The sequence below is a fragment of the Alternaria infectoria genome (genome assembly GCF_024043175.1).
Source record: "Alternaria infectoria strain BMP 0036 chromosome Unknown scaffold_17, whole genome shotgun sequence".
Taxonomy (NCBI): Eukaryota; Fungi; Ascomycota; class Dothideomycetes; order Pleosporales; family Pleosporaceae; genus Alternaria; species Alternaria infectoria.
Window position 1 is genome coordinate 1 of NW_026250706.1, and position 27,540 is coordinate 27,540.

Here is a 27,540-nt window from a genome sequence, read left to right on the forward strand (position 1 = left end):
CCCCCCCCCCCCCCACAAACCCCCCCCCCCCCCCCCCAGATTGTTCGACACCAGCTTCATCGCCTCCAGTAACATCTCTGCCATATGTAAAGGGTCGACTGGTCGGATGATAGGCATATCGGACACGCTTCATCCTGCGTATTATCGATGATGCTTTCTCCAATGCATAGGCATCCAAGGCTGCGCACTTCTCTTCACCTTCACTCAGCCAATCCAGCAGACTCTGACGGCGCACAGACTTGGCAGTCTCAAACTTAGGCTGTACAAGCATATCCTGATGCGCGCAACAGCTACCCCGCTACACGGGTTCTGCCTTACGGTTGCTACTCGACGCATGCTACTTCTGTCACGCTGGCATATGAACTCTTAACAAGCCAACAACTCCACTAAACATGTCGCAATCCGTGGCTCAGCCTCCCGCTACGGGACCAGGTGCTCTTGACGGCGGTGGAATCCCAGTAGCCACTGGGGAGCAGAAGTCAGGTCAAAAGGTCGCTCCGATCAAGAAACGCCAACGTGGTAGAAGGCGGTAAGTATTGCGCTGACACTGGTCTGTACGAGTGTACAGACAACTAACAGAAGCGCAGCCAGCACAAGAATCAGGATTCAGCAACAGTGGAATTCGAGAGTTCAGTAGCATCGAATGCGCTACAAGCCCATGAGGCATTTGATGACGGCGATCCCCCTACAACGGCCGGGACTGCAGTAACCAAAGAAGACGATGCTATACGGCCGAAAGCACGAAATGCGCGTCCTGCAAAACTGTGAGTAGGCCCATCTTGCCCCAATTTCCACTCAAGTCTGACTCCACACATAGAGAGCGTGCTAGGCGAAATGGAGCGAAAGCATCTCCGCCCGTAACAACTTCTTTGGCGTCAGCAGAAGTTGCAACAGTGAAGGTACCCGTTAAAGGGAAGCTTTCGATATTAGCTCAAGGAGACGCAGTCCCATCAAAGGGATTGAGGCCTCAATCTGCGAAAGCAGGACAACCCCGGGCACAGCTTCTACACCAGGCGCCTTCTTGGAAAACGTCATGGATGTTCCGGGAGACCACCGGGTTGCCCGTACGCACGATAGAAGCAGCAACACTGGAGCCAGACACCACTAAGGTCTCGTCTGCGCGTGGCTTCGAGACTTTGTGTAGCTACAACTGGCAGTATGATGGATCCATCCATGTTCCTGGTGCACCCCCGAGATGGAATCCTCCACCACTGCCGACCACTCTTGCTCAGGACTCCGGGAGACACTTCGTCGATCAGAACGCATCTCGCGTACCCAAGTATCCTTTCTAGCCAGCCTTTGCTGCCCTTGCTGTGATGGGACCCGACGTCGTGCTAGATCAAGTCGACATCATCGCCAACCGCAACAGTCTTCGCAAGCTACTCGATTTTTCGGCTGGGAGGAAACTGGACATTTTCTGCATGGGCTTACACATGGTCGGCAATACGCTCGTTATTAGCCGTAAAGAACGGAACGCTCAACAAATGATCCATGGTGCACCGAACGCGGGCTACGGACATAACTTCGAGAAGACCTTCACGATGCCTGATCATGGAATGGGGAACTCTAGCAGTCATCACAGGGTCATTCGGTACCATATCGGCCCTTTGAACTGCGTTGTCCGTTTTGAAGTCGATGCGTATTACGATGACCCGGGTGTCGTCCTGGACTCGAAGTCTAAACAGCCTAGGGATGAGCCCGTTAGCACCGTGAGCGCTGCTATGGCACAACTTAATATTGCAGGCCTGCCACCAACTCAAACTAAACCTCGAAAGACTCCCGCCGATAAGCCTACCGTAGTCGTTGAAAAGGGAACATTCATCGACCCGTCCAAGCTCGCGGAGATCAAAGCCAAGAAGGCCGCACGTCTTACAGAAGCACTACCGCAGCTTTGGTTCGGCCGTACGCCCTACTTTATGAACGGCAACCATGACAAGGGTACGGTGCACTCGGTGAGTATCAGTCATGCTGAAAAGGAGTACCCCCGATGGGAGGAAGCCAATCAAGACAGGCTGCGCAAGATGGTGAGTTTGCTGGCAGAAATAAAGGAGGTCGTCGCAGGTACGAAGGAGCGCGCAGCCGTGCTAGTCTACGATGAGAAAGGCGGGCCATTGAAGGTATATGCAATGAAGAAGAACGGCGGTGTTCTGCCAGCGGACCTCATCTCAAGACACTGGAGTACTGCATAGCGAATTACAAGTCAATGGGACCATATAATGAGCTACAGAATGATACCAAACACCACGATACACAGAACCGACAATTACCATCAGCCAGCTGTTGGGCTCACGCTTTCACCGTCTTCAGCCCACCTCCAAGTAACAGCCGCTCTTCCAACATCCTTATGAGCACAAAATTTGAACACGTCGTCCAGGACATCCAGGTCCATCGGCCTACAGGCCGCACACCGATCTCTAACCCAAAGTTCGACTTCTTTCCTGTCAAATCCAACCTCCCCATTCCCTGCACACGAAGCAATAATCTTTCTTCCACACAACGCATTCTCCTTTTGCTCTAGGCTCCCTCCTCTGCCCCAGTCATACAGTTGCCAACCAATAGCCGCTATGGCCTCACCATGCATTATCATCCCATTCTGGCACGTTGGCGGCTTTTTGTATGCATCGTCTCCGTTGTAGAATGAGATCTCGCCTATCTGCGATGTCTTTGGTACCACGATATTGGGAACGGTGGAATCGTCTACGAAGCTCGATGTGTAACCACATGGGATTGGTACCGAGAGACCAAGACTATGACCTGTTAGGCGTGCAGAAACAGGACCCCAGGTGGATATAGTCGGTGGGTCTGGGAAGGAGGTTATGATTGGGGTGCTCCAAGCTGCTTTGAAAGGGTAAGAGATTGTTGGAATGTCAGCTGGGCAAGAATTCGGCTGAGATTGAGGCATCGTGTTGGATGACAGCGGGGTTTGCGTTGCGCTCATGATTGTTGTGGTGCCAAGGATGCCAGTCCCTGTACTTGGGGACAGCGTTAGAGGGGCGTTACTAATTGGTATGTTTGAAGGAGTTGCGAAGCCCGAGATCGAATCTACGTTCGTGACAGCATTGGCCTGGAGCAAGATGGACGACGATTCGGATCCAGTCATGCCAATGTCAGTCGGCGACTCAGCAGTCGAATCTACTATTGGCGGTCTGCTGGTTGCTGGCAACAAACTACTTCCGCCTCCACCGCCTTGACTAGGCATTTCTTCGTCATCGCCGTCGCATTGTTCAATACTCCCTTCCATGCTGTTTTTGACGTTGCAAAGCAAGTTCACACTTTGAACATACTTCTCGCCTTCCTTGGCCAAGGCACACATTGCCGTAGTCTTGTCCAGTATCCTATGGAAATAGTCCTTGTAGTCGCATTTTGCCCCTTCGCTTATTGCTGGGAAATCCTGCTCGAAGCTATCGCATATGGTCGTATTAAGCGTTTCGCCCATCTTGAGATCCTCAGATGTCGGGGGTGCTTCTGTTTTGAGGGAGTAGCACAATTGCATGAATAGTAGTCGCAGCTCCCAAGAGGCTTTCCAGTACGTTTTCAGTACCTCTAAACCTGGCGGAGAAGGTGGTTGGGCGGGCACTTCACGGCGTTCAAGGATCCTCGAAGGTACTGCGGGATTCGGTTTGCCCATGAAATTCCAATGCTGGACTTCTCGACGCACCGCGGCATTGCTGCTGGTCATACTCAGAACCTTCACACTGTAGCTGTTATCCGCGGCATTATTCTTCGTTGTCGCAGTCGGTATGATCGTCAGAGAAGGAAGCAAATGCCGATTTTGCTCGACATCCCCAGTAAACAGTGGCAAAAAGCGCCGGAGATATCGTAGACTTTCCCCTAGATTCGGTGCTGCTAGTCGTCCCGCTTGCGCAACGGAAGATGTCAAAATGACTCCAGTCTCTTCACCTGCAGATAGAGTAGCTGAGGTTTCGGTAGGTAAAGGTGTCGTATCTGGACTAGCCGTTGAGTCGGCGGCAACAGAAGAGACTTCCGTGCTGGGTATATCGGTATCATACGAGGAAGCTGTAGAATCGGGCAGACCACCAGTATGAAAGATGGTATTTGTTATGCATTTCGGACCGGTCTCTGCAGGTTCGGGCTCCGACGGCTGCAGCGAAGCTGAATCGCTGCCAGCACTCGAAGCTACCATCCTAGACGTTCGAATAGTACTCGTGATCGTCGTCGTCAACGTGGTAGTAATTGTTATAGTAACATCTTCACAGTCCTCTAGGTCCTCTCTTCGACCAAGGTACCCACCTTGGTCTAAGTCCAGAAGCGAATCGTAGCGGAGAGAACCATCAGCACGTTGGTCTAGATAGCCGCTCCTCCCAACAAGATCTTCTAGTACAGCTGTACTTTGCATGAAGTTAGAAGATTGTGAGGACGGGCTGCTGAGGGAACTCGATGATTGTACTGAGCTGGACTCGAGAGTGGACGTTGGCGTAAGCGTAGACGTAGTCGTAGACGTAGGCGTAGGCGTAGGCGTAGGCGTAGGCGTTGAGGATGGAGTCTCGCTCGTTTCGATGGAAGACGTAACAACCACGACACTCGTCGGAACGGGTTCTGACGGTATAGCGGCATTTGTGACTCTCTCAGAGGCTGGTGACTCCGTCAGAAGCGGCGTTGACGAAGCACTGAACGTCTCGCTTTCCATCGTCGCTTTGTCTTGGTTATCCCCGCTGCCATGCTTTACGTAACTGAGCGATCCTATTATTACACCGATAACTACGACAAGAGCTGCCAGGATAAATGTTGCCCAACAAAGCTGGAGTTTCCGCTTTGACATTGCTCCATTGGCAGGTTTTTCGGGCACGTCGCTTGATCCTCCAAATTCTTCTGGCGTTGAGGAGTCGACAGGTACATCGACCAAGTCCCTTTGAAAAGCTTCACTCTCCGTCTCCTTCGCAACTGGCTGTGATGAAGCGGGGTAGTGGTTCGAAGTAATATTATTGAAGATTCTCATGCCCGCCTCAAGGTGCCCTACCCCTCCTTCATAACCCTTGTCCTCGGTTTCGGGGTAAAATGAGCTTCTAGTACTGTATCGTCTTGCGTAGGTTGTACCTCTGGGGCCCATTGAGTGGTCGTACTGTGGTAGGTCGTCGTCCGTCTCCCGGCTTTGGTCAAATTTCGAACTTTGGAATGGTAGATGTATCTGGAGAGGACTGACAGGGACTTCGGGGAGTGGTTTCTCAGGGTTCCCCGCCAGGGTTTCGCCCTCAAAAGTATCTGGTATGTATGGATCGTCGCACCGCGAGGAGTTCCGTGAGGGGTGACAGTCAGAAGATATGGGTCTTCTCAGGTCTCTTCCAGAGCTAGTTGGCTGGTGTGCGCTTTCTGGTGTTTCGGTACGCGCAATGAATGTCGATTCGGAAATCCCCTCGTTGAAAATAGGGCGGCCTATGTTGAGGCTCCGCTCCCCTGTCAGAGTTCTGGAAGAAGACTCGCTGCTTTTTCTGGCGAGAGGCATGGATACTTACGCACAGTATGGCATATGCCACTGCGCTGTCAAGGAAGATGTAGATTGTCGAAAGATAGAAAGTTACTGTCAACGTAAACAGGCTCACGTATCAAGCAAAAGGTAGAAGAAGAGTATATCATCAGTAGAATTGGAAAGCATATATATGCCACACCAGTGTGTGAGTAATAGAAGATGCCGTAATGTGTCACAGTCGACTCAACCCTGAGTCATGACTGTGTGACGCGAACCAAGTGACAATGCTCAGGCCCAGGACCACTCTACGTTGACCCTTCCCTTGGCTTTATCAGCCAACTTGTCGAACGCGGAAGGGCTGACATCGATGTCGTCGTAAGCACATCCCATGCCTGGCAAAACATTAGCAACAGCAATATGAAGTGGCGTGAGACGGAGTGTGCCATCCGGAGTACTTACACTTGTCGACAATGGTGACAAGGACGCTGGCGTCCTTGCCAGTGCGCTCGTCCACACGGTGAGCTCGAATCTGTTTACCACAAAGTGGGTTGTCGTTGGGGTTGGGAGTTTTGACCTCGTCCCCTGATTAAAACACGGTGTAAGTGTGTGTCTCGTAGATGAGTTGACGAAGATCAATACTTACAGCGTCCGTGAGAAACAGCCATGACAGCGTCGTTGTCACCGTGAGTATGACCGCAAGCGCCCAAACCAGGGTTGTAGAACGTCATTTGGCCTTGAGCTAGGGGGCCGATGGCTGGAGACACGGCATTGTTGCTATGGGTGTTGTTAGCTGAGGCTATTGGAAGAAGGCAAAGCACAAAGACTCACTTGGAGGGGATAACCAAGCCTGCTGCGAGACCGATGATGAGAGCCAGAAGGGAGACAAAAGTGATCCCGATCATGATGAGTAGTGTACGACGGTTGATGTGGTTGTTGAAGTATCTCTTGTGTGCTGGTAGGAAGTTGTTGTAGTGACGAGAGAGTGTCGAAGCAAAAGGGCTTGTTTTTATACCAGCAAAGATACCACATGTGAGGCCATACCGCCTTCCATTGTGAATTGACTTATCGCCAGGTGAGAGCACCTCACGTGGAGCGGTGACCCTAATGGCATCTTTCGTTCGTTGATCTGAAGGTAAAGGTGCTTCCAATTTCGACCCGATTGTAGTAGTGTCAATGGGCGAGGCCTTCAAGTGCGCCTGGGCTGCTTCTGGAAGCGGCTTCCGTGATATTACTGGAGCATTCATAACTATATATCAAAAGCGCGTAGCGTGTGTGTAACGTGAATAGACTATTGGGGGTATCTCAAAGCATGTAAACGTCATAACATATTGAAGCGATTGTCGTCGGAAATGAGTGTATGCCTAGACGGCTGGGACTGACATGGGTGAAAACGAAGGATTAGGGTGGAGTGTGGAGAAGGCGCGAACTTGTGGGTCGCGAGAGTGAAAGACATCAAGGGGTCAGCGCGGGTCCTTGGCCTTTCGGTGATTCGCTATTCGCCGAGGCTCGTCCGAAACATGGCGACCTCACTTGAACTTGACAGAACACTGTTCAATACACTGTCCGTAAACTCGCTCATACCGCTATCGCGCTCTCGTTTGACATCTTAAAGCAATCGGTGATCTGAAATCACGTTTGCTCAGATAACTACAACTTTGGTACCCGTTTGCGAGTCTCGGCTGCTACCAACGCACTTTACGCCGCACCTCGGTACATACACAATTACAGCGCATCGACTCACGAGCCTCCGACTCATACCGCAGATAGAGTCATGGCGGAACAGAGCATCAACATTCCCCAAGTCATCGTTTTCATCGTCGTCACGTTCCTTGCTGTACGATGGTACTTGAGAAAGCCGACGGCGGCGGCCCCAGGCACGCGAGCTGCGGCGAATCGCGCTGCACTCCGCGTGAGCCCTGCGCAAATAGACCAAGTCGCTGAGATGCTGCCGCAGTTGAGCAGACGCGACATCGCATGGGATCTGCAGAGGAATGGCGGAAACGTTGCGGCGACAACGGAGCGGGCCCTGAGCGGGCGAGGGTTAGACACGGTAAGTCTCTCGATTTGAATCCTGTCATGCCGTCGACATATGCTAACACATGCACAGGCACCAGCGTCTTTCCAAATACCAACACCGGCACCGCGAGTCGCAGCTACACCGGCGCGAGCATCCCCAGCCCCAGCGAGACCCGCACATCCCGATCTGATAACACGATACAATCTGTCCTCGAAGCTTAGCCAAGTCTCGCAGCCGGCACAGGAGGAGCAGCCGAAGGCGAAATCATGGAGTGCAGACAAGAGTGAGAGGCAAGCGAATTTGCAAAGACGGCGAGAGGAGATGATTCTGGCAGCACGGAGAAAGCTCGAAGCCCAGGAAAAGGCAAAAGCGTCAGGCGCTGCATAGTCGCGGCTACATCATGCCGGGGAAAAGGAAGAGGAGGAGAAAGGAAAGAGGAGCATGAACGCATGCGCTGGTTGTTATACCCTAGATCGCTTCTACAATATACATTACCGTGTACATCACCAGATTATGATAAGCACTCTACACTTGCCATGGTTTCTTTCTGTGAGATCTTCTTCGTATGCAACGTATGTAAGACCTCCGACTAGTGACATGATATGTAGTCTCAGTGGCTTCATGCTACCCAGATTCTAATCTTCTTGTTGTAGTAGACACACTTTACGACCAACACGTCGTCAGTTTCTCAGTTTCAACAACACAACAAACAGCACTACCCTAGATCATCACATCAACTGTATTGCTCTCGATATCAAAACTCGCATAGCAGAGCATGCAGCATGTATTCTCGGTGTCTACAATCTGTGACGTCACATTGTACTGTGCCAAATATTCCGCTGAAGCTACATATCGATATGCCGGTTTGCAACTAGTAAATGTAATAAGTCTCTCTATTATTCATCGGTGAACAGTTCTCAATGGAGACGCGGACTTACAGCGGACGGAGTTAAGCCTAAGTCAACCGGCATAACATTATCTAGGCGGCTTCCTGATCAACAACGCATTTAGAGGGGGTTGTTTCCGTGGTTCATCAAAATCTGATTAATTCTAATAAATCCCGCTTGCCTACAGTTACAAGGAGCCTCTCTAGCTTTCGTCCAGACTGCGTACTGTCATGTCTTCACCACTGCCCTACAATCGCCAGAACGCGCTTGCCTCAACCATCGCAGCAGACAACGCATCCAACATAGCTGGCAAGATCGTCTTGACGACTGGCGTAACGCAAGGCGGTCTGGGAGCAACGTTTGTCGAGGAGATCGCAAAGCACAAACCCACTCTTCTGATCCTCGCTGGTCGCTCGCCATCAAAGGTCCAAGCCACAGCCGATAAGATCAAATCCAATCCAGCAAGCGCCAGCGTGGAAGTGCGCATCTTAACCCTCGATCTGGCATCACAAAAGCAAGTCCGCGAAGCCGCGAATGAAGTTCTCGCATATCCAGAATCCCACATCGATGTTGTCGTAAACTCAGCAGGCATAATGAAAGGCCCCTACCGTACAACAGCAGATGGCATCGAGAACCAATTCGGATGCAACCACGTCGGTCATTTCCTCTTCACCAACCTCATCATGCCCAAGCTCCTTGCTGCCAAGGCACCCCGGATCGTCAACATATCTAGTGACGGTCATCGCTTCAGTGGTGTGCGATTCGACGATCCGAACTTCCAAGATGGCAAAGTCTATGATCAGTGGGAAGCATATGGTCAGAGTAAGACGGCGAACATACTGTTCTCTTATGCGTTGGCAAAAAAGCTGGGCTCGAAGGGGTTGAAAGCGTATAGTCTGCATCCGGGAGTGACGCTTGGAACGTCTCTTGCTGAAAAATTCGACGATGAAGACATGAAGAGTGTCGGTATGTCGTCATTGTTGAGAGTTGACACGATCGTTGTTCTGACAAGCATACAGTGGCCAAGGACAAACAGATCGGCTGGGCTCGTGAGTTTGACCTGAAGTCGCTCGATGAGTGTGCGGCTACCCATGTTGTCGCCGCCTTCGATACAAGATTGGACGACTACAACGGCGCGTATCTCGACAACGCCAACGTAGCGCCGCAAGAGGTGCAGCCAACGGCGACGAACCCGGAAGACCCAGAGAGGCTGTGGAAACTGAGCGAGAGGCTTGTAGGAGAGGGATTCGTGTATTGAGCAAGATGTTGCTCCATAGATAGATTACACTATCTGGGTATCGTAAAGCATACCAACGCCATCGCAATGCTATGTTCAGTCATTCTCTGTCCTCATGCCCACTTCAAGCACCTCGTTGCTTCGTGCGCGTCTTTGCACTCCAACCCACACACTCGCGCTCCACATTTGCGACACTTGATTTGTCCCCAGTATCCGCAATTGTCGCAAAACTGTCTCTGTGGTGGACCGCCAGCGGGAGGAGGCGCGGCGTGGCTTGCAGCGTAGGAAAGTGGTGGAGCGGCAAGTAGAGCCTCGAGCTCGGTGGGGTTCAACGGCGCGGGTATGGAATCGTCGATCGAGAGCAGCGCGTCGTCTGCATTTGCGTCCTCGAGACGCGACGGAGTCTGCGCAACTGTTGGAGGCCCTGGCGTTGCTTCTACTGGCGTCGCAGGCACAGAAGCAAACGTGCTTTGCCTTCGCAAGGCTTGCGCTGCTCCCCTTCCCCCCGTGGGCTGAGAAACGCTTCCCCTGGACGTAGTTGTCGTTTGTCCTAATTGCGCCTCTTCATCGTCGAGCCAATGCTTGATCTGCCGCTGGTATTGTATGATCCTCCTTGCATTTTGTGTCTTTGGCACGCTCGGCTTCCCGGGGATCGTGATGAGCTGCTTGGGGTCGTTGTCGCGTTCTAGTTCGGCTATCCGTCGAGCTATGGCTGTCTGTTGTCGGGCAGAGAGCTCGTTTTCCGCCCGTTGACCGCCTGGTGTTGCTGCGGCGGCGCGCTTCTTGTTCTTGGGGTTGATGGCGACTTTTGAGGGGTCGTAGCCTGTGTCGACGACATACGTCCATCCAGGCGCGACGGTCGCCGTAGAGTTCGGAAGTACTTCGACGTGTGGCATGGTTGAGTGTGGAGTGGAGGAGTTGATGTTGCGGAGAGTCCGGAGGTGTAGAAATCATGGATCACATGCCGACGCGTCGCAAAGTCCAGATGCCGCGTACCTGCATGATCGATGCGGGGTACGTACACTATTTGGATCACTTCCGATCTTGTCATCATCTTGTCGGATGTTAGCCGTGATCTTCAAAACGCTATTGCATCCTCGGCAGATTTTCAATATGTATGGTCCTGAAAAGCCGTAGATCGAGCTTGTGACCACTTGCCAGAACAACACCAGCTACCTAGGTAACTGCACATCGCCCATACAACCAAGCATGGCGCCTGAAAGGAAACCGCCAATTGTGCTCCCACCCACAACCCCACCAAGCGAAGTTTCTAAGTCCGCGGCCTTCATCTTCATCCACGGTCTGGGTGACGAAGCAGAAGGACTGGAAAGCGTTGCTCGCCAATTCCAATCCGCGAACAAATTGCCACACATGTCTTGGACTATACCCAATGCTTTAGAGAACCATGACCTAGCTACTACAGCCTGGTATCTACCCACACGCCTCTCTCCTTATCCACCATCTCGACCTGAGCTCGAAGACGACGAAGATGAAGAGGGAATGACGGCTACCGTATCCTACATCACAACACTGATTGATGATCTGGTCAGTCAAGGCGTTCCAACGGAAAGGATTGTCTTGGGAGGGTTTTCACAGGGCCATGCTATGGCACTTTTGACTGGATTGGTATCAAAATATGCCGGGAAGCTGGGAGGGTTGGTCGGATTATCTGGATATCTTCCTCTGCCAGATGAAATACCCAGGTTGAGGGAACAAGCTGGGTTGCCAAAGGAGGTTAGTAGCAATGAACAGATATTCCTCGCAAGAGGAACAGGGGATAGACTGGTGCCGAAGCGGTTGCATCGTATGTGTTATGAGGCATTGTATGGACTAGGCATCGAGAAGGACAGGGTGACGGTTAAAGAATATGAGGGCATGGGGCATGTCATGGCCGGAGCTGAGCTGCGGGACTTGTGTGCTTTCTTGGAGAAGGTAATACCGGAGATGGACTAAGATCGAACACGCGTCAATTTTGGTGGCCGCGTTCCGTTTCCGCTACTTCATTATGAGTCCTGCTCCATATCGAAATTGAAGTTACCAAAATACACGCAGAGTGCCTGCGCAAAGTCAGTTTAGAGATTAGCATCAAGATTCTATGTGTCTTACTTTGCTAGCACCCATCATAGTGTAGTGCGCAACTTCCAGCTTTTTCCCATCTTGTCCGTATCTCGCAATCTGATTAAGATCCGACGTTCTCGGTAGATACAGAACAACCTCTTTGCTGATGCTTGTAAAGCTCTTGTAAAGCTTTTCGAGGTTATACGGCTCCATCTTGCTGAGGTCGAAGACGTCTTCCGCACCATACTCAGTTCCTATACACATCAGCTTATTTCGAATGATGGTGTGAAAAAGAGACAAACCTCCCCATGGCGGACTAGCGAACACAACGACATTGCTTTGACCCGAGAACCTGCTCATGGCATCAAAGCAATCTGCGTTGAGCCAAAAGATCTTATTGCTCACACCATATATTTCGGCATTGTGCTTTGCACACTTCAACGTTTTGGCATCTTTCTCAATAGCAAACACGCGTTCCCAGCGTCCCGAGCGCGCTAGTGCTATGGCATTACCACCAACACCAGCAAATGCGTCGACGATGACGGTTTTGTCTTTGGGCGCTGACTCAGATATGTGGGCTGCGATCTTGTTCGCGATGGGTTCTGGTGTCACGCCGAACCAGGCGTCTTCTGTCATCCATATGCCTTGGTCATACTTTTCCCATATCTTGAACCGCTGGTGCCAATATCTGATATTGTTAGAATTCAAGAATCTCTGAGAGTGGAAGAAATGGGCTGTACTTCTTCAAATGTTCGGGGAACTGTTCGACACGCGACCATTGGTCTACGCCTTTCTCACCCGCCGTCTCACTCATATCCCCAGCAAGCGCGATGCACTAAGTTGTGAGAGTAGCCTGATTTGAGAAGCCACAGGTAATGGGTCTTGACTTCAGAAGATGTGTGGATGATGAGGTGACCGAGCAGATACTGTGGAAGAGTGAGAGCAATCCTGATACGCCTTACCTGATTAGGAATAGTTCCGACCGACGCGACTGCCTACTCAGACAGTGAGTGCTATACGTGGCGGTACATGTAATTTGGTCACTACAGATGATAATGTTCCGAATTTTGCATCCTGAACTACAACTACCTCCGATTCAACTTTAACCACACATTGCCATCCTCACTGCACCTGCCCCAGCTAGCGCGCCGCAGATCCCGAGCTATGGCCACCTTCCAAAACCTCCAAGTCACCAACAACGACACCTCGACCAACACAACTTCTCTGTCGTCATCACCATACGACAACGTTTTGAAGGAACCATCAGAATCACCACCTCTCATCATGTCCATGTTCGGAGCGTTGAACCGCTTCATATCGCGACTAGACGCCGCGCCCCTCAACGAAGAGCAGCAGTCCGCTACGAATGGCGCATACGGCTTCCAGGTGCTGAGGAACGCTAATCTAGATGTTCCTCTGGAGCCGTGGTTCGATTTTATTATTGGAATCAATGGAAGAACCATTGTACGTATTTTCCATTCGGTTGAAAGATATCAGCAAAGGGATGCAAGAGCGGGAGAAGATAGACGATGGCGAAGCGGGGGTCAGCTCCTAGGCAAGATTGGATGGACTGGAAACAAGAAGACCACCTTGACTTTGTACTAACTCTGTGAACAGGATAATCCAGACCCAAGTCTCTTTGCGACAGAGGTACGGAACAGTGCTGGTGCGACCATTAGCCTAGGTGTATTCAGCGCAAAGGTAGGTTCTAAGTACCCCTTCTCATACCACGATACATTCGAGATGCCATGAGTCATTGTCCAATTTCACATTATACATTTGCAAGGAAGTACAACCACAGAAGGTCGGGAGAACAAACGTCACAATTAACTTCACTCAATTGAACTATCTATACACGTCTGACACCATGTAGGGCCAAAAGATCCGAGAAGTTTATCTGCAAATCCCAGCCGATCAGCCGACTCTAGGGATCTCCTTGCAGTGGTCTCCATTGGCCATCGCGGAGGATGTCTGGCATATCCTAGACGTGGCTCCCAATTCCCCCGCTGATGCCGCAGGGTTGCTACCCTATGGTGACTACGTCATCGGCAGCCCCGAAGGGCTTGTGCGCGGCGAGTCTGGCTTAGGTGAACTCGTGGAAGACTTCCTAAACAGGCCATTGCGGCTGTACGTGTATAACCACGAATACAACGTGACTCGTCCCGTTACCATCACGCCGACGCGCAATTGGGGTGGTGAGGGAGCCTTAGGGTGTGTGCTGGGTTTTGGGGCTTTGCATCGAATTCCAGCGGGCTTGGACGAGCCGCCGCCAGCGCCTGGCGAGACCTTCTTCTCCACAGGCGATGCTAGCGGGGCCACGTCGTTTGATGAGAAACGTCCTTTGACTGGCTCTGTTGATTTCCCCACTGCGCCAACGCAGGGTGCACCGACAGAGTTGTTCGTGCCAGCCAACATGGCGCTACCGGCAAAGTCACCACCACCTCAGGGCACGGCGCCGCCGCCAAAGAGGAAGGGCAGAGCGCATCATGTCGCTAGCCCTGCAAGTGGTGGGGGCGGTGGCTTGGACGACTACTTCAAGGAGGGAGAGCAAAAGAGTCTGGAGCAAGACTATGCGCCCAAGAAAGGCTCTGGTGTACCACCGCCTCCCAAGGTTGGTGGTCCGCCTAGAGGCCCGCCGAAGAGTGGGAGTGCGAGCAGGACAGGCACTCCAGTGCAAGGTGACGGCAATGCAGATAGTGCAGCAGACTCAGAAGCATAAACTTGGCTTGAAGTTAGCAAATGTCATCTTAGGAACAATGAATGACAACATACCTTTGAGAACACACGTCTCTTTACTCAATCCTCAGCCTCGAAGTCTAGCTCTTCCCTGAACCGACTCAGCCTGCGCTGCTTCTTCTCCTCTACACTCTCGTTGCTGGCATTGCTTCCTTGAGTCATGTAGGAGTCGACTCTGGTCTGTACTTCGGGTCGCTTGACCGCTCCACTCACACCGCCTTCTTTGCGCCCGCTGATCCTCTCGAAGGAAGACACTTGCGGTGAGGTGGGCGATCCATCTGGTGATGTTTCCGGAGAGGAAGATGGAGAGAGCGAGGTTTTGATTTTGGTCGTCAATGTACGGAAGATGGGCATGTTGGGCGGTTGCTGTAAGTATTGGTCGTAGTGTTTCGGTTGCGATTGTCGTTGATTGGGGTTTGGTGTCAGGTGGTTGGTAGATGGTAGTAGTATGCGGACCCGAGTATTTGCATGTATCGAATTGAACAAGTAACTGGTGTTATTTGCAATGCGATAGGCAAAAAAGAAGCAAAAGGTATGTGTCGACAAACGGTAATATCCCAACGAGAGGAGCACCAACAACGCGAGGCACGCGACCACTAAATACCCTTTCCCCCACCACACACACACCTCTACCCGACGCATAACAGTCATCCCAAAGCAGCCTACAGCACCCCAGCATACCACGTCAGGGGCCGGGCGCCACGCAGGGCTATACCCAATCCGCGCCGCTCCCACAGCCGCAGCAACCCAACTGTCAATAAACAGGCGCAGTAGTTTCAAACCGCGGGTTCCATGCAAACCACAAAACGAGTGTGCGTCTAGACCGGCATGCTATGGACTTTGTCGATTAATGTGGGTACTCGGGTTGACGATGCAAGGCCAGACCCTGCGCTAGCCATCGCCGATCCCACATTAACCTCGTTCCTGAGCTTGCAAGGAGATCACATGGCTGCAAGGTCATACCCGCAGCGCAGGGCGATCGCATTTGTTCTGCGCGATCATGGCAAAGAGGCATGGACTACTTTTCTTCCATAATTTCCTTGATTGTTGAGACCAAGCTTTTCCCGTTCAACGCTGATCGCACACGTTGCCTAGGTGTATGCCCAGCGCCGATGCGTCGCCGGAAGCAGTTGGCGTTTTAGACTCACCGTCGCAGGATACGCTGTGTCGATGCGGTCAAGTAGAGCGATTGGCTGCACGGCGGGGTAAAAGGAGAAGGGCTTGGCCTTTTTTCCGCTGGCGAAGACGCACTACACCGCCATATGTGCTTTGCCGGCTTTAAGCTTTGGGGTTGCTGTGATTGGAGCACGTTGGCAGTAAAGGCGTTGAGTTGACAGCAGGAAACATTGTCGAGGCAGTCGTCCGCATGACTGCACACTCAATCTCCCAAAAGAGCGTCACGAGTCCAGCACCCGGCCAACCTTCTGCCCTCCTTGCACCAACCCTTTGGATCGCCGCACATCGGGTCTAACGAGAGAATCGATGATGGGGAATATCGAAGGCGCTCAGCGCAGGAATACAGAACAAAACATTCCCGGCCGTCCTTACAAGTCGGCCATTGCTCCGCTCCGCGGCACCCCTTTGCATCGCGACGACGGCGCCACGTCCGTTGCTTCCCGAGGCCGACGCTTTCATTCACACACAGTTATCCACATCGCTCTTGTCCCTGCAGCGACAATGGCCAAAATAGACATATACCGTTCTGCGCCAGATGGAACACCTCCCGCTTTCAAACGTTGAGGTGGCTCGTAATCTCCACCCTCGTGTTCTTCGTAATCCAGGATTCTGGACTTCTAGACCGCTCAGAGCTTGAATCATGTGGGAAGCAGTCGTTCCGAGTAGTGTTGCGTCCGGCAATGACGGGAGTCTCCACCCTTTCGAGCGGCTGACACCTGACGTACGACATCCACCCGGGCGAACATGAACCATGGTTCCTTCACCGCATTATTACACTGCCGAAGTGGTTCCAAATCGGGCCCACGTAAATCCCTGAGCAAGCCCTGTTGACGCTGACTGAGCACTACGTCAACATGGACGTGGAAACAATTGCGCAATAGGCTCTGCGCAAGTCTGCTAGTGCAACAGCGGACTATGGTCGTGGAAACATAGAGTAGTGAAACGATGAGGGTGTAAGTACACCCGAGTATTGCATTCGCAGGCGAGTCTATCTCTGCGATCTCTTTGTGAGGGAAGGAGGCCCGGTCGAGTCCCTCGTAACATCCAAATCAAAACTCCGACTTGCTTTTCGAGCAGTCTTTTCCGAACAAGCCACCCAAAACAGACCATGTGAACGCCCATGTGGCTCGTGGAGCTAGCAATGATTGGCAGCAAGCGGAACCAGGCACGAGGCCAAGGGAAAGTATGGGGTACGCAAAAACAAACGCCAGATTATGATGTAATACCCAAAACGCCATAGTGAACCTTGCTTCATCTTATATCCAGCTGGAAGGGTTTGAACTTGGCTCCAATAGTGCTGCACCGCGGACACGTCGGCGCACGACCGCGGTTGTGCTCACTGACAAGTACATCTACGCACTCTTGACACAGACCGCAAATGCATTCTGAGCACGCATAGCTGTCGCGCAATATCGACAGTTTCCGGCATGCTGCGCAGTAGATCTGGACAGGGAAAAGAGAGCTAGGAGATGAATCGGAGAGACCTTGGGAATGCATGTGGAAGTTTTGGCCGGACATGGCTGATTCAATGGAAGACTCGACGGAAGGGAAAGGCTGAAGGTCCGACATATCCGGAGGTGGAGGCGTCAGAGCGTTATTCAAAGGTGATGCCGTGTATGACTGAAGTTGTGAAGCAAAGTTGAAGGGAGGTAAAGAGGTTCTGTTGTTCATCATGTGAGGGGATTGGTTTGGCGACTGTGGCACCTGTTCATGTTAGATAGAATAGCATAGCAGAGTGTAACACCAACCGGCGTGAGATCTCGGCTATCCTCTTCTGTGGCTGAAGCAGCAGCATCAATCAAGTCTTCCCACCGTTTACCCATAATGGCCGCAGCGGTTGCCGGCTCAGCCGAGTATGCTTTCCTGTCGTAGCTCAGCCTGCGCGAATAGTCCTTGGACTTCTGCCGCTCGTGTTTGCCCTTACGAGCATTCTGTCCTACAGATGACTTGCGGGGTCTGTTCGGTTTGAGAGAGTGAGCGCCAGGAGGGAGAGTGGAGGAGCGCCCGGGAGGCGATCGTGCGAGGGAGGAGGGGAGCAGCTCTTGCTGTATGGAAGTAGAAGTGTAGTAAGGTTCTTCGGCATTGATGTGTTGTTCTATGGTGGTCGGAGCGAATCGTGCGCGAGGCCTGTAGTTCTTCGAATCGGGATCGGATGCTGCGTCCTGTTCACAGCAGTTGTTAGCCTGATCTTGTGTGGGGAAGGTGCAACGCGGGTCCATACCGGATCTGAGTCCCAGTCGTACTCGGCACGATGGTTGTGTAACGAGGCCAGGGCAGCCGCAGCAGTCGCGGCGGGTAAGAGTGACGGCCGGCGCATTTCGTCCGATGTGCGAAGATGATTCGTCCCGAAGTCGGTCTCGAAGAAGGAGTTGTGTTCGCTTCCGCCATAGTCGTACGTCTGCTGGGGCGGTGCTGAGGTCGTCGCAGGTGGAGGTGGGGGTCTTTCTTGCGGTGGTGTGTTGACCATAAGCATGAAGCTCTCCTGCAAGCGGAAACAGTCAGCAGCGTATTCGGCCAGCGCTGGCCGTGGACAAGCCTACCTCAGTCGCCGGCAACTTGGAGATGTAGTGCTCAGGATGGGCGCGGCGGATGTGCTCCTGCATGGACCGGAAACGCTTCTCCTACGCATGTGTTAGTCTGCACCCCAGAGCTCTGGAGCTTTGGAGCTTGCTGTAACGTGAAGCAACAGCGGGAGAGACTTACCCCGGTGCAGCGCTTGCGACAGGCCGAGCTGTCGTGGTTTCGCAGCGGGCATACTACGACATTGTTCTCGTCGCTGACGGAGAAGGAGCTCGTCAGCGGTGCTGCGCGCGACGGAGGCATGGCTGCGAGCATCAATGGCAGGAGCTTCGCGACGAAGCAATGGCACGTGGAAAGCGAGGCGCTGGGACGGGGAAGCTCAGTCCGAGCTTGCGCAGCTGAGGGGGGAGGCTACAGTGACGGCAGGAGCGGGTGTGGTGACTACGGCGGGTGGAAGAAGCTCTGAGCTGAAGTTGCTGCTACTGCGGATAGACGTAACTGGATGCGGGGCAGCTGCGAACGGCGGCGGGGCTTGGAGAGAAAGTGATCAAGTAGAGGCTGTGTTCAGGAATCACGATTGACCATGTGGAAGAAGAAGCAATGGTACTGCACCGCTGTCGTGAGGGTAGAACTGTATCGCCACGACAAGCTCGAGCGGAGGAGCAATTAGACGGCTGCCCTGGAGCTGAGGCGAAGAAGCTGATAGCTTGGAGAGCTTCGTGCTGCCCAATGACCTACCGCTTGAATGGGGATTTGCGCGCTCCAATCAGAGATGGCTGGGAGCAAGACGACTCATAATCAGCTAGACGGCGCAGAAGCCTCCTCCCAGCTCAAGTCCCGTGCATGCAAAGAATTTTGACCAATGCGATCTACTGCTCGGACTCTTCACCAGGACATCGGCTGCGGCGCCATGAAGATTTTTGCTCCTCAGATGCCGAGCTAAAGCCAGTTTCGGCCGGCGGCAGGTCCAGGAAGGCTGCACTTGGTTGCAGGGAGCTGCATCTACCACATTTCGGCAACAGACTTGGGGTGAGGTGGAAGGGTAGTGGGAAACTTCAGAGAGGAGAGGGACGGAGAGTGAAGAAGACGCACGAGAAGACGAGCTTTTGACGCGCCGGGGTGGAAATTGTTGAGTGACAGGAGCAGCGTGTTGCTACCTATGGCTTTCTAAACTCGTCACATGCACCTCGTCTGCACCTGCTGTTTCTCGTCCACGCTCGTCTGCGACTACCCTCTCGCGTCAACCTTCCAGCACAATTGCTTCTGCTGAGCGTTCCAAGGCGATGGCGCAAGCCCGCAATCATCATTGACATGGGCATCACAGACTGACACGGCAGCGCGTAGCCTGTCGCCTCGCCTCCCTTTCTTCATGTCTTACGTTGCCGTTACCCCGTCGTGCGCGTGGCCGACATTGTCTTGCACTTGTTCTTCGCTAGTATGGCTCTCTCCGTCGAGTCGCTGAATGGAGACACTTCTTTTCTCCTTACCTTTGACCCACCCGCTGCCCCACTATCGTCGCCGGGATTGTTCCCAGGATCGTTCACGGTTCTGGTTGACCGTAAGTCTCTGAAGATCGCGCTTGATACCGCTGGAGGCCGACTTGTAGATGGGTGCTAATGTTTCCTGACCAGCCTGGCTTTCAGGGCCCTCCATCATCCTAAACTCCGTCTTCTCGCATTCTGTACAGAGAGCGAAACCATCCGTCGCGAGCCTGAGAGACCTTGACCGCGAACCCGACCTCGTGCTTATATCCCAAGACAAGCCAGACCACTGCCATGAAGCTACCTTGCGCCAACTCCCACCAGACTGCGAAGCAACTATTTTAGCCATACCGTCTGCGGCCAAGAAGATTCGCTCATGGAAACACTTTCGTCCCAGCCTTGTGCACGCTCTGCCGAAGTACGTCGAGGGAGATGGCCAGTCCATACACCGTATAGTATTACCGCCGCCGTCTCCCCGAGGGACATGTGGTGAGGTGACGGTGACTTGGATTCCAGCCAAGCGGGACCTTTCCAAGGTACATCACGCGATCGGGATAACATATCGGCCTCCTTGCACAGTACTCTCGTCGCTAAGCCCAATGCACTACATCAACCTGCCTATGAGTCCGCCCCCCTCTCCAGGATCGCCAATGACAATCGCCTCATCGCCCCGTACGTTGGTGCCGTCACCAAACAACGATCGAGAGAAGACCTTGTCTGTCATTTACTCACCTCACGGTGTTTCGTACGACGTGATTCGTCCCTACGCAAGCTCCTACCTTGTATCGGAATCCGCGCTTCCCCTCACAGCGCTTCTACATTCTTTTGACTGCGTTGAGAACCCTTGGTGGCTTGGAGGTAACATATCAGCTGGCAGTCCCGGTGGCACAGAGATCGCCAAGAGTCTGTATGCCAAAGCCTGGATATCTGCCCATGATGCAGACAAGGACAATCGGGGCTGGGCCGTCAAGTTGACTCAGATTGCACAGCACGCGGTTGACGAAGTGAAGAAGATGGTGGAAGAGGGTGTCATCAGGAAGACGCTGCCAAATACCGAAGTCTGTTCGCTGAGGGCCGGCGACAAGCATCGGATTGCTGTGGGATGAAGACAGCGCGGTTACTGCCTATTTACCAAGTCCTCCCAGCCATACACCGACTGCGCGATAAGGGTGTTTTGAGATTTGGCAGTCTCCATGTCGTCTCAGGTGCGACAAGGACTTTGAACTCGCCATTACTGGAGTCGCATGCTCAAGCATGGGTATATATGTTGGCGTGCAGGGCACATAAAGGGAAGCCAAAGATGGCTAGCGTGGAGAGCGCGGATCTTCAATGTTGGCCCCGAGTGCGCACTGCTCAACAGAGATGCACTGTCGAGTGTGAGGATGTTCCAGACTGGTCAGATGTGTCTACGCCTGGACATTGCGGGGAGGACATGTATTTGATGGAGCACTGGACCCTTACTTGGTCGCCCAGGTGTTGCGCATTCTGTGATGGGCGGACGAAAACAGGGCTGGGTTAGCCAGGAGATTGGGAGTGGAGCTGGAGCTAAATAGAGCCGAAGACAGACGTGCGGCGCAGGGCAAGGCCGGCTCGCCTCCTCTGTTGTCCGGTGCTCGGGGCGACAACGTGGGCTGCATGGATGGGGACTGCATAGCAATAGCAATAGCAAGGTGCAGCTTGGTGTAGAAAATAACCTTCAGTTTGGCACGCCATGGTTAAGAATAGGGTGATTGCGAGCCACAGCATGACGCCGCACCCGAGCTGCTGGGACTATTGGTGTGGCTGAGGGATGCATGCCGCCTGTTCTTAATCCAGACGCGCAATCTCCCTCTACGGGCGCGCGCAACGCAGACAACATGTCCAAGTATCGCAGCGATGGGGCCTTTGGGGCGTCAAAAGCAGCGCAATGCAGTGGTGAATGGGGCCCAGCATGTCCGACTGCATTGAAACTGCCGTGATGCAGCAGGAGCCGGGCCCGTGGTCATGTTGCTGGTGGCTTCGCAGCGCGCAATAAGGCACTGTCCACCTGCCAAGGCTAGCGCAAGACGGAAGTCGGATCGCGCCCGGCGAGCAAAGGGCTGAGCGAAGGGCCAACTATTGAGCATCACAGCTCGACTCGACTCCTGGCCGCCGACACACCCACGCCCATTCTTGCGCCCACCGTTTTTCTTATCACGACCCCCATTGCTCCAGCGCCTGCCGCCCCGCCGCTGCCTCCCCTCAGCGCCGCTCTGCTCTGCTCTGCTCCGCTCTGGTACCTAGTCTCTGCCGGCGCTGCACTACGCAATCCCCCGGACGACGCCCAACCCGACCTTCACCAGCCACACGTCGCACACACACACTGGCTTCTCACGCTCCGCCGACCCCTCCTCCGCAGCGCTCGGGAAAGGCTGCCTCTTTGATGAGCGTAACCATCCATGAGTCGCAGATGATGCCCTCGTATGGCGCCGAAGCAACCGACCGCTCTTCCTTTGCACATGCTCAAACATCACCGCCTCCCCCCGCGCGCTCGCCCTCGGACCGCTCGCCCCCCAATGGCACCGCTGCCGCGATGAACGGGAAGATGGCCAATGGAATGCAGCCCATGGCAAACGGCCGCCCGGCCAGGCCCGCGAGCATCGACAAGCGCCTGTCCCAGGACGACGCACGTCATGCCCGGAGCAGAGGAGACTACATGGACGCCGACAGCTCCAACACCAAGTCGCTCGACACGCAGAGGCAGTCGAGCGAGCGCCCGAGCAGAGACGACGGCTACTTCGCCTCGATACACAGCAGCAAGACCAAGGACCGCCTCTGTGGCAGCACCACGCACGTCGAGCTCGGCCAGATCGATGCTCAAGACGGCACCAAAGAAGCAAGCAGGGACTTCTATGTTCCGCACGTCGGCTCCGTCTCCCATCCTCCCACGTCGCCGTCGCCGCAGCCCCAACCCGACGAGGGCACGTCCAGTCTGCAGGTACCGAGCCAAGCGCATCGCGTCTCCTCCCCGCCTGCCTTCAACCACAACAACCCCGGCCCCTCTCAACAACCTCATCGTCTGCAGCAACGTCATACCCTCGAGGTCCCCAAGCTGCAAACATCGCGCGCCCGCGAACCCCAGAACAACACCGACGACGTCATCAGCGCTAGTGGACGCTTCTCGCCTTCCACACCGCACAAACGGAGAGGCTCCATGTCGCTTGTGCGTCGGACCACACGCTCCGTCAACTCCGACATGCATCTCGACGAGGTGCCCCAGGACGATGAGGCCGCGCGCTGGGCTGAGCACATCCGCCAGAAGCGAGCAAGCAAGCGGAAGCGCAAGGAGGACGAAGACGAAGACCGCGTCGTGGTAGGCACCAAGGTCGACCAGAACCACGTCAACTGGGTGACAGCCTACAACATGTTGACGGGTATCCGCTTCACCGTCTCGCGAACCAACGCCAAGATGGACCGAGATCTCACTGATGCCGACTTTGACGCGAAGCACAAGTTCTCGTTTGACATGTACGTGCCGGCCGGCTTTCCTTGCAACATCAAGCACCTGCTAGAGTTCATCTCCACTTCGTCTGGCAGACCTCTGTTCTTTGCTTATTCGCACAATACTGACACTTTGACAGAACTGGTAACGAGCTTACTCCTTCCGCCAAATACGACTTCAAGTTCAAGGACTATGCACCATGGGTCTTCCGCCATCTCCGCACTACCTTCAAGCTCGACCCTGCCGATTATCTCGTGTCGCTGACCAGCAAATACATCCTTTCCGAGCTCGGCTCTCCCGGCAAGAGTGGCAGCTTCTTCTATTTCTCCCGCGACTACAAGTACATCATCAAAACCATCCACCACGCCGAACATAAGTTCCTCCGCAAGATTCTCAAGGACTACTACAACCACGTGCAAGAGAACCCAAACACTCTTCTTTCCCAGTTTTACGGCCTGCATCGCGTAAAGATACCCTATGGACGCAAAATCCACTTCGTCGTCATGAACAACCTGTTTCCCCCGCATCGAGACATCCACAGCACATTCGACCTCAAGGGTTCTACCATTGGGCGAGACTTTAAGGAAGAGAACTTGGCAACCAACCCCCGCGCGACACTGAAGGACCTCAATTGGTTACGCAGAAACCAGCATCTTGAGTTAGGGCCGTCCAAGAAGAAGATGTTCATCGAGCAGATGCAAAGAGACGTCAAGTTGCTGCAGCGCTTACACATAATGGACTATTCGCTCCTCATTGGTATCCACGACCTGGAAAAGGGTAACGAGGAGAACCTGCGAGACAAGACACTCAAGGTCTTTTCACCAGGTGGAGAGGAAGCACCAGAGCCCCAACCGAATCAGCTTATGCGCACGCCTTCGAAGTTGGAGAGTGCTCGGAAAGCAAGGGAACTGAGGCAGATGGTCAAGACACAGAAACCAGTACCCATGGGTCAGACGTCTAGCAAGATGCCGAACGAGTTGGAAGATCCTAACCGGAACTTCTACTTCTATTCTGACGATGGTGGCTTCCGAGCCACTCACGAGGACGAAACCCCCGGAGAAGAGATATACTACCTCGGCATTATCGACTGTCTGACACACGTAAGTTTGCAGCGTACAGCGCATAGGGCTCGCCAAATACTAATTATGCTCCAGTACTCTTTCATCAAACGTATGGAGCACTTTATTAAAGGCATTGCTAATACCGAGTCTCAAATATCTGCTATACCTCCCGAGCGATACGGCGATCGATTCATCAAGTTTATCAGCGGTGTCACCAAGACTAGAGAAGCGGCCGAGCGTGAGAAGATGGAAGAGGCTACAAACGATCTCAACGAACTCTCGCTTGACGGTGTCAATGCGACTGCTGCGCAGCGATCGTCGACCGACCGTGTCCTGGAGAAGGCCGAGCATCAAGCCGACCGCTCGCGGCGACAAGGTCATGGTGAAGAAAACGTACCCAATCTACATTTGAGGGCAGTACGTAGTCCGTCGGCGGAAAGAGGAGAGATTGGGACCACTCTGCCTGTGGTGGAAGAGGCCGGTGAATCTTCAAGTGTTGGCGGGCACAGCAACCGGAGTGCCTCAGATCGCCATGCTGCCAATACGAGTAGCGAGAAGTCATCATTACCACCACCCACAGGAGCGCCCTACCTCGGCCCTCCACGACTTGAAGCCAGAGCCAGGTCTACATCCAGGGAAAGGGATCATGCACAGGGAAGGCCGCCGCCTACACCGCCGAAGGACTCTGGCACCGCGAGTAGCGATGGGCGCCCGCCTACACCGGCAAAGGACGCCGAATACATGCCCAACAGGCACTCTGGACCACCCACACCACCAAAGGAGGACAAGAGGGGAGGTATACCCAGAGCCTCTTTGGACAAAGATCTACCGCGCACGCCATTAGAGACCACTATCAGGGTCGGCTAAACTGGTTAACGAATCTGTACCGAACTCGTCATTTCACCATAACTTCTCATACAACGCCTTTTGCATACCGTCTGGCAATCCACCGGACCTTTCCTTTGTCGCTCCCTTGCGTCGCGAATGCATGATACCATGAGCCGCCGCCCGTTACTATAGGGCGTCGAGTCGCTCCTGCTTTTCCTTTGTCACATTTTTTCTCTTTTTCTTTTCTCTTTCCTTTCTGGGAGATATGTAGCTCTTCTCCCTTATTGTTGGATCACGGAATGGAACGGATGGCCTGCGGTGCAATTGTTGTCCTTTGCCTCTGTCTTTGCCGAGCTTGAGGTGCTAGTGCGTGGAGTCGGTTGCCGCTGCTGCGTGTCTTTGTAGGATAGTTCTTAGTCGGGTGGATGGAGGAGGAAGACGCAGCAATAATAGTTGTTGGTGGATTTTGGTTGCGAGTTGCCGGTGATACCAAGAAGAGACGGCGTGGGAAAGGGAAGGAGAAGCGGGTATGCTGACAGAAAGGAGCGTTTGGTGGCATATCTGGTAGATAGACGAAAGAAGTTATAAATGCATATAATTAAGTAACCTTGTCTCCATTGATCTTGATGGTATGTAACTAAAATGGCTTATAGATGGCGACACAAGATGGATGTCAATGTGTAGTATACTGGATACAATATCAAAGTCAGTGCAAAATCTCATGAAATCCATAGAGTTTTTCCCGTGTACAAGGACTGCCCTGTGATGTACTGCATAGTCTCTTGTCTACGTTGGTACGTCAGATACTTCTTGAACTATAATCACTCACCAATAATAATATTTGCGTGATGTTTGTATATATTGTTACCGCAGTAGTACAATCAATGACTATCTTGACATATCTTGCCGAATTAGAATAATACAGCCATGCTTTAAGACATGTGTAATCCGGCAGACGCAGTGAGAAAAGGACTGAGTATGCAAACATGGGGCGTTTTCGCCCGATGTGGTAAACATAGGAATATTCTCTTCCACTTCCTTTTACCTGAACGTGAAGAATGTAGCTTAGTAGTGCACAAGCCCTGGTCTAGATGAAACGCAACGTCTAGATCACACAACAGCAATCGAGGCGTAGTCAAGGTGATATTCATGTTGTTTCATGCATTACCCAAGCGACCACGGTATATAGCCTCATAGGATACGAGACCCCAGGGCCTAGTCTATCTAGTAGTACAATGGTGCATGTCCCTTCTCAAGTCCCTTACAAGTAGCGATGCGCTTACTTGTAGAAATCGAACTTGTCGGCCTCTGCCGCACCCTTGACCTGGCTGGTGTATGCCTCCTCCAAATCGCTCTGGATAATGTTGTACCTGTTCTTGCGTACGGCCCTCAGACCCGCTTCCTGCATGATAGCTGCGATGATGGCACCGGAGAGGGGGTCGTTTCGGACGATCAAGCTGTCAAGGTCTACCTCAGGCGACAAGCTCATCTTGCTAGCGATGGTGGAGAAGATAAGACGGCGCTCACGGCGGTCGCGTAGCGAAGGGAACTCGATCTTCCTGTCGAGACGACCGGGTCGGAGCAGCGCAGGGTCGAGGGTATCCGCGCGGTTCGTCGCCATGATGACCTTCACGTTGGACGTCTGGTCGAAACCGTCCATCTGGTTGAGCAGCTCGAGCAGGATACGCTGAACTTCTCGGTCGGCACCTGTCTGCGCATCGAAACGTTTTGTAGCAATAGCATCAATCTCATCGATAAAAATGATGGATGGCGAGTTCTCGCGCGCCATTCTGAACACGTCACGAACCATACGTGGGCCTTCACCCAGGTACTTCTGTACGAACTCCGAACCGACAACACGGATGAAGGACGCGGTCGTGCTGTTTGCTACAGCCTTCACCAACATGGTCTTTCCTGTACCCGGAGGTCCGTATAGCAGTACACCGCGCGGTGGGTCGATACCGATCTGCTTGTAGAGGTCGAAGTGTGTGAGCGGCAGTTCAACAGCTTCCCGAATCTCCTGCTTCTGCATATCTAGACCTCCAACATCGGCGTACGTGATGTCTGGCTTCTCGTCTTGACCAAGCATGGCAATCGAGGAGTCGGCCTCTGGTGGCAGGATGTCGACGAGGGCATTTGAGTGGCGGTGCAGCGCGACGGATGACGATGGCTTGAGGAGTTCGCGATCGAGAGTGGAGAGGATGCGGACGACATAGTTGGAGCCGGTGGACGATTGTACGATGCCGGTGCTGCGCGTGTTAGTGTCATGACGCAAGCGCTGTGCCTGTGTTGAAGCTTACTTCTGGTCGATGGCCTCCATGAACTGCCCTATCACCAGCGGTACACTCTGAATGCGCTTGATCTCCTCCTGTGCCCTCACCAACTCTCGCTTCAGACTCCGTTGCTCATCTTTGATGTACTCTTCCTGTAGATGGATGTACCTGCGACTGTTAGCCACCTGCGGTTCCATGTGCCTGAGCGCTACGAACTCTAATTGCCGTTGCAGCTTCTTGAAGGTCGAGTAGTCATCGCTGCCCTCGGTGGAGAAGCCCTCCAGGGTATCAAAGTTGGGTATCGACGACGGGAGCTGCTTCTTGTGCGGCGGGACGGTGTTGGCCGGGTTCTCCATGGCGGTATCAGCCATGATGATAGTA

At 53.3% G+C, this 27,540-nt stretch overlaps 13 protein-coding genes across 13 annotated transcripts; 7 read left to right on the top strand and 6 right to left on the bottom strand.

The window, feature by feature from the left end:
- Positions 1-392: 392 nt before the first annotated feature.
- On the top strand, positions 393-2,189 carry J4E92_008449 (uncharacterized protein; the record flags this gene model as incomplete). Its single annotated transcript, XM_051499801.1, has 4 exons — positions 393-529; positions 588-764; positions 818-899; positions 1,293-2,189. 4 exons carry the CDS (start codon positions 393-395, stop codon positions 2,187-2,189), a joined length of 1,293 nt encoding a protein of 430 aa, XP_051349814.1.
- Positions 2,190-5,713: 3,524 nt separating this feature from the next.
- J4E92_008450 (uncharacterized protein) lies at positions 5,714-6,327 on the bottom strand (the record flags this gene model as incomplete). The annotated part of the gene is made up of 4 exons (XM_051499802.1): positions 5,714-5,817; positions 5,885-6,007; positions 6,069-6,199; positions 6,254-6,327. The coding sequence occupies 4 exons, from the start codon at positions 6,325-6,327 to the stop codon at positions 5,714-5,716; spliced, it is 432 nt and encodes a 143-aa protein (XP_051349815.1).
- An 869-nt stretch (positions 6,328-7,196) lies between these two features.
- Positions 7,197-7,829, top strand: J4E92_008451 (uncharacterized protein; the record flags this gene model as incomplete). Its single annotated transcript, XM_051499803.1, has 2 exons — positions 7,197-7,475; positions 7,533-7,829. The coding sequence occupies 2 exons, from the start codon at positions 7,197-7,199 to the stop codon at positions 7,827-7,829; spliced, it is 576 nt and encodes a 191-aa protein (XP_051349816.1).
- Positions 7,830-8,559: 730 nt separating this feature from the next.
- Positions 8,560-9,587, top strand: J4E92_008452 (uncharacterized protein; the record flags this gene model as incomplete). Its single annotated transcript, XM_051499804.1, has 2 exons — positions 8,560-9,295; positions 9,349-9,587. 2 exons carry the CDS (start codon positions 8,560-8,562, stop codon positions 9,585-9,587), a joined length of 975 nt encoding a protein of 324 aa, XP_051349817.1.
- Positions 9,588-9,679: 92 nt separating this feature from the next.
- J4E92_008453 (uncharacterized protein) lies at positions 9,680-10,462 on the bottom strand (the record flags this gene model as incomplete). The annotated part of the gene is made up of 1 exon (XM_051499805.1): positions 9,680-10,462. The coding sequence occupies one exon, from the start codon at positions 10,460-10,462 to the stop codon at positions 9,680-9,682; it is 783 nt and encodes a 260-aa protein (XP_051349818.1).
- Positions 10,463-10,775: 313 nt separating this feature from the next.
- On the top strand, positions 10,776-11,519 carry J4E92_008454 (uncharacterized protein; the record flags this gene model as incomplete). The annotated part of the gene is made up of 1 exon (XM_051499806.1): positions 10,776-11,519. One exon carries the CDS (start codon positions 10,776-10,778, stop codon positions 11,517-11,519), a length of 744 nt encoding a protein of 247 aa, XP_051349819.1.
- Positions 11,520-11,569: 50 nt separating this feature from the next.
- On the bottom strand, positions 11,570-12,438 carry J4E92_008455 (uncharacterized protein; the record flags this gene model as incomplete). Its single annotated transcript, XM_051499807.1, has 4 exons — positions 11,570-11,623; positions 11,673-11,878; positions 11,927-12,312; positions 12,365-12,438. The coding sequence occupies 4 exons, from the start codon at positions 12,436-12,438 to the stop codon at positions 11,570-11,572; spliced, it is 720 nt and encodes a 239-aa protein (XP_051349820.1).
- A 470-nt stretch (positions 12,439-12,908) lies between these two features.
- On the top strand, positions 12,909-14,343 carry J4E92_008456 (uncharacterized protein; the record flags this gene model as incomplete). Its single annotated transcript, XM_051499808.1, has 3 exons — positions 12,909-13,088; positions 13,242-13,325; positions 13,498-14,343. The coding sequence occupies 3 exons, from the start codon at positions 12,909-12,911 to the stop codon at positions 14,341-14,343; spliced, it is 1,110 nt and encodes a 369-aa protein (XP_051349821.1).
- Positions 14,344-14,420: 77 nt separating this feature from the next.
- On the bottom strand, positions 14,421-14,714 carry J4E92_008457 (uncharacterized protein; the record flags this gene model as incomplete). The annotated part of the gene is made up of 1 exon (XM_051499809.1): positions 14,421-14,714. One exon carries the CDS (start codon positions 14,712-14,714, stop codon positions 14,421-14,423), a length of 294 nt encoding a protein of 97 aa, XP_051349822.1.
- Positions 14,715-16,787: 2,073 nt separating this feature from the next.
- On the bottom strand, positions 16,788-18,371 carry J4E92_008458 (uncharacterized protein; the record flags this gene model as incomplete). The annotated part of the gene is made up of 5 exons (XM_051499810.1): positions 16,788-17,240; positions 17,285-17,698; positions 17,758-18,018; positions 18,077-18,157; positions 18,240-18,371. 5 exons carry the CDS (start codon positions 18,369-18,371, stop codon positions 16,788-16,790), a joined length of 1,341 nt encoding a protein of 446 aa, XP_051349823.1.
- A 1,765-nt stretch (positions 18,372-20,136) lies between these two features.
- Positions 20,137-20,643, top strand: J4E92_008459 (uncharacterized protein; the record flags this gene model as incomplete). Its single annotated transcript, XM_051499811.1, has 1 exon — positions 20,137-20,643. One exon carries the CDS (start codon positions 20,137-20,139, stop codon positions 20,641-20,643), a length of 507 nt encoding a protein of 168 aa, XP_051349824.1.
- A 1,322-nt stretch (positions 20,644-21,965) lies between these two features.
- On the top strand, positions 21,966-24,925 carry J4E92_008460 (uncharacterized protein; the record flags this gene model as incomplete). Its single annotated transcript, XM_051499812.1, has 3 exons — positions 21,966-23,083; positions 23,137-24,097; positions 24,152-24,925. The coding sequence occupies 3 exons, from the start codon at positions 21,966-21,968 to the stop codon at positions 24,923-24,925; spliced, it is 2,853 nt and encodes a 950-aa protein (XP_051349825.1).
- A 1,240-nt stretch (positions 24,926-26,165) lies between these two features.
- J4E92_008461 (uncharacterized protein) lies at positions 26,166-27,530 on the bottom strand (the record flags this gene model as incomplete). The annotated part of the gene is made up of 3 exons (XM_051499813.1): positions 26,166-27,135; positions 27,187-27,327; positions 27,376-27,530. The coding sequence occupies 3 exons, from the start codon at positions 27,528-27,530 to the stop codon at positions 26,166-26,168; spliced, it is 1,266 nt and encodes a 421-aa protein (XP_051349826.1).
- Between the last annotated feature and the right edge of the window lie 10 nt (positions 27,531-27,540).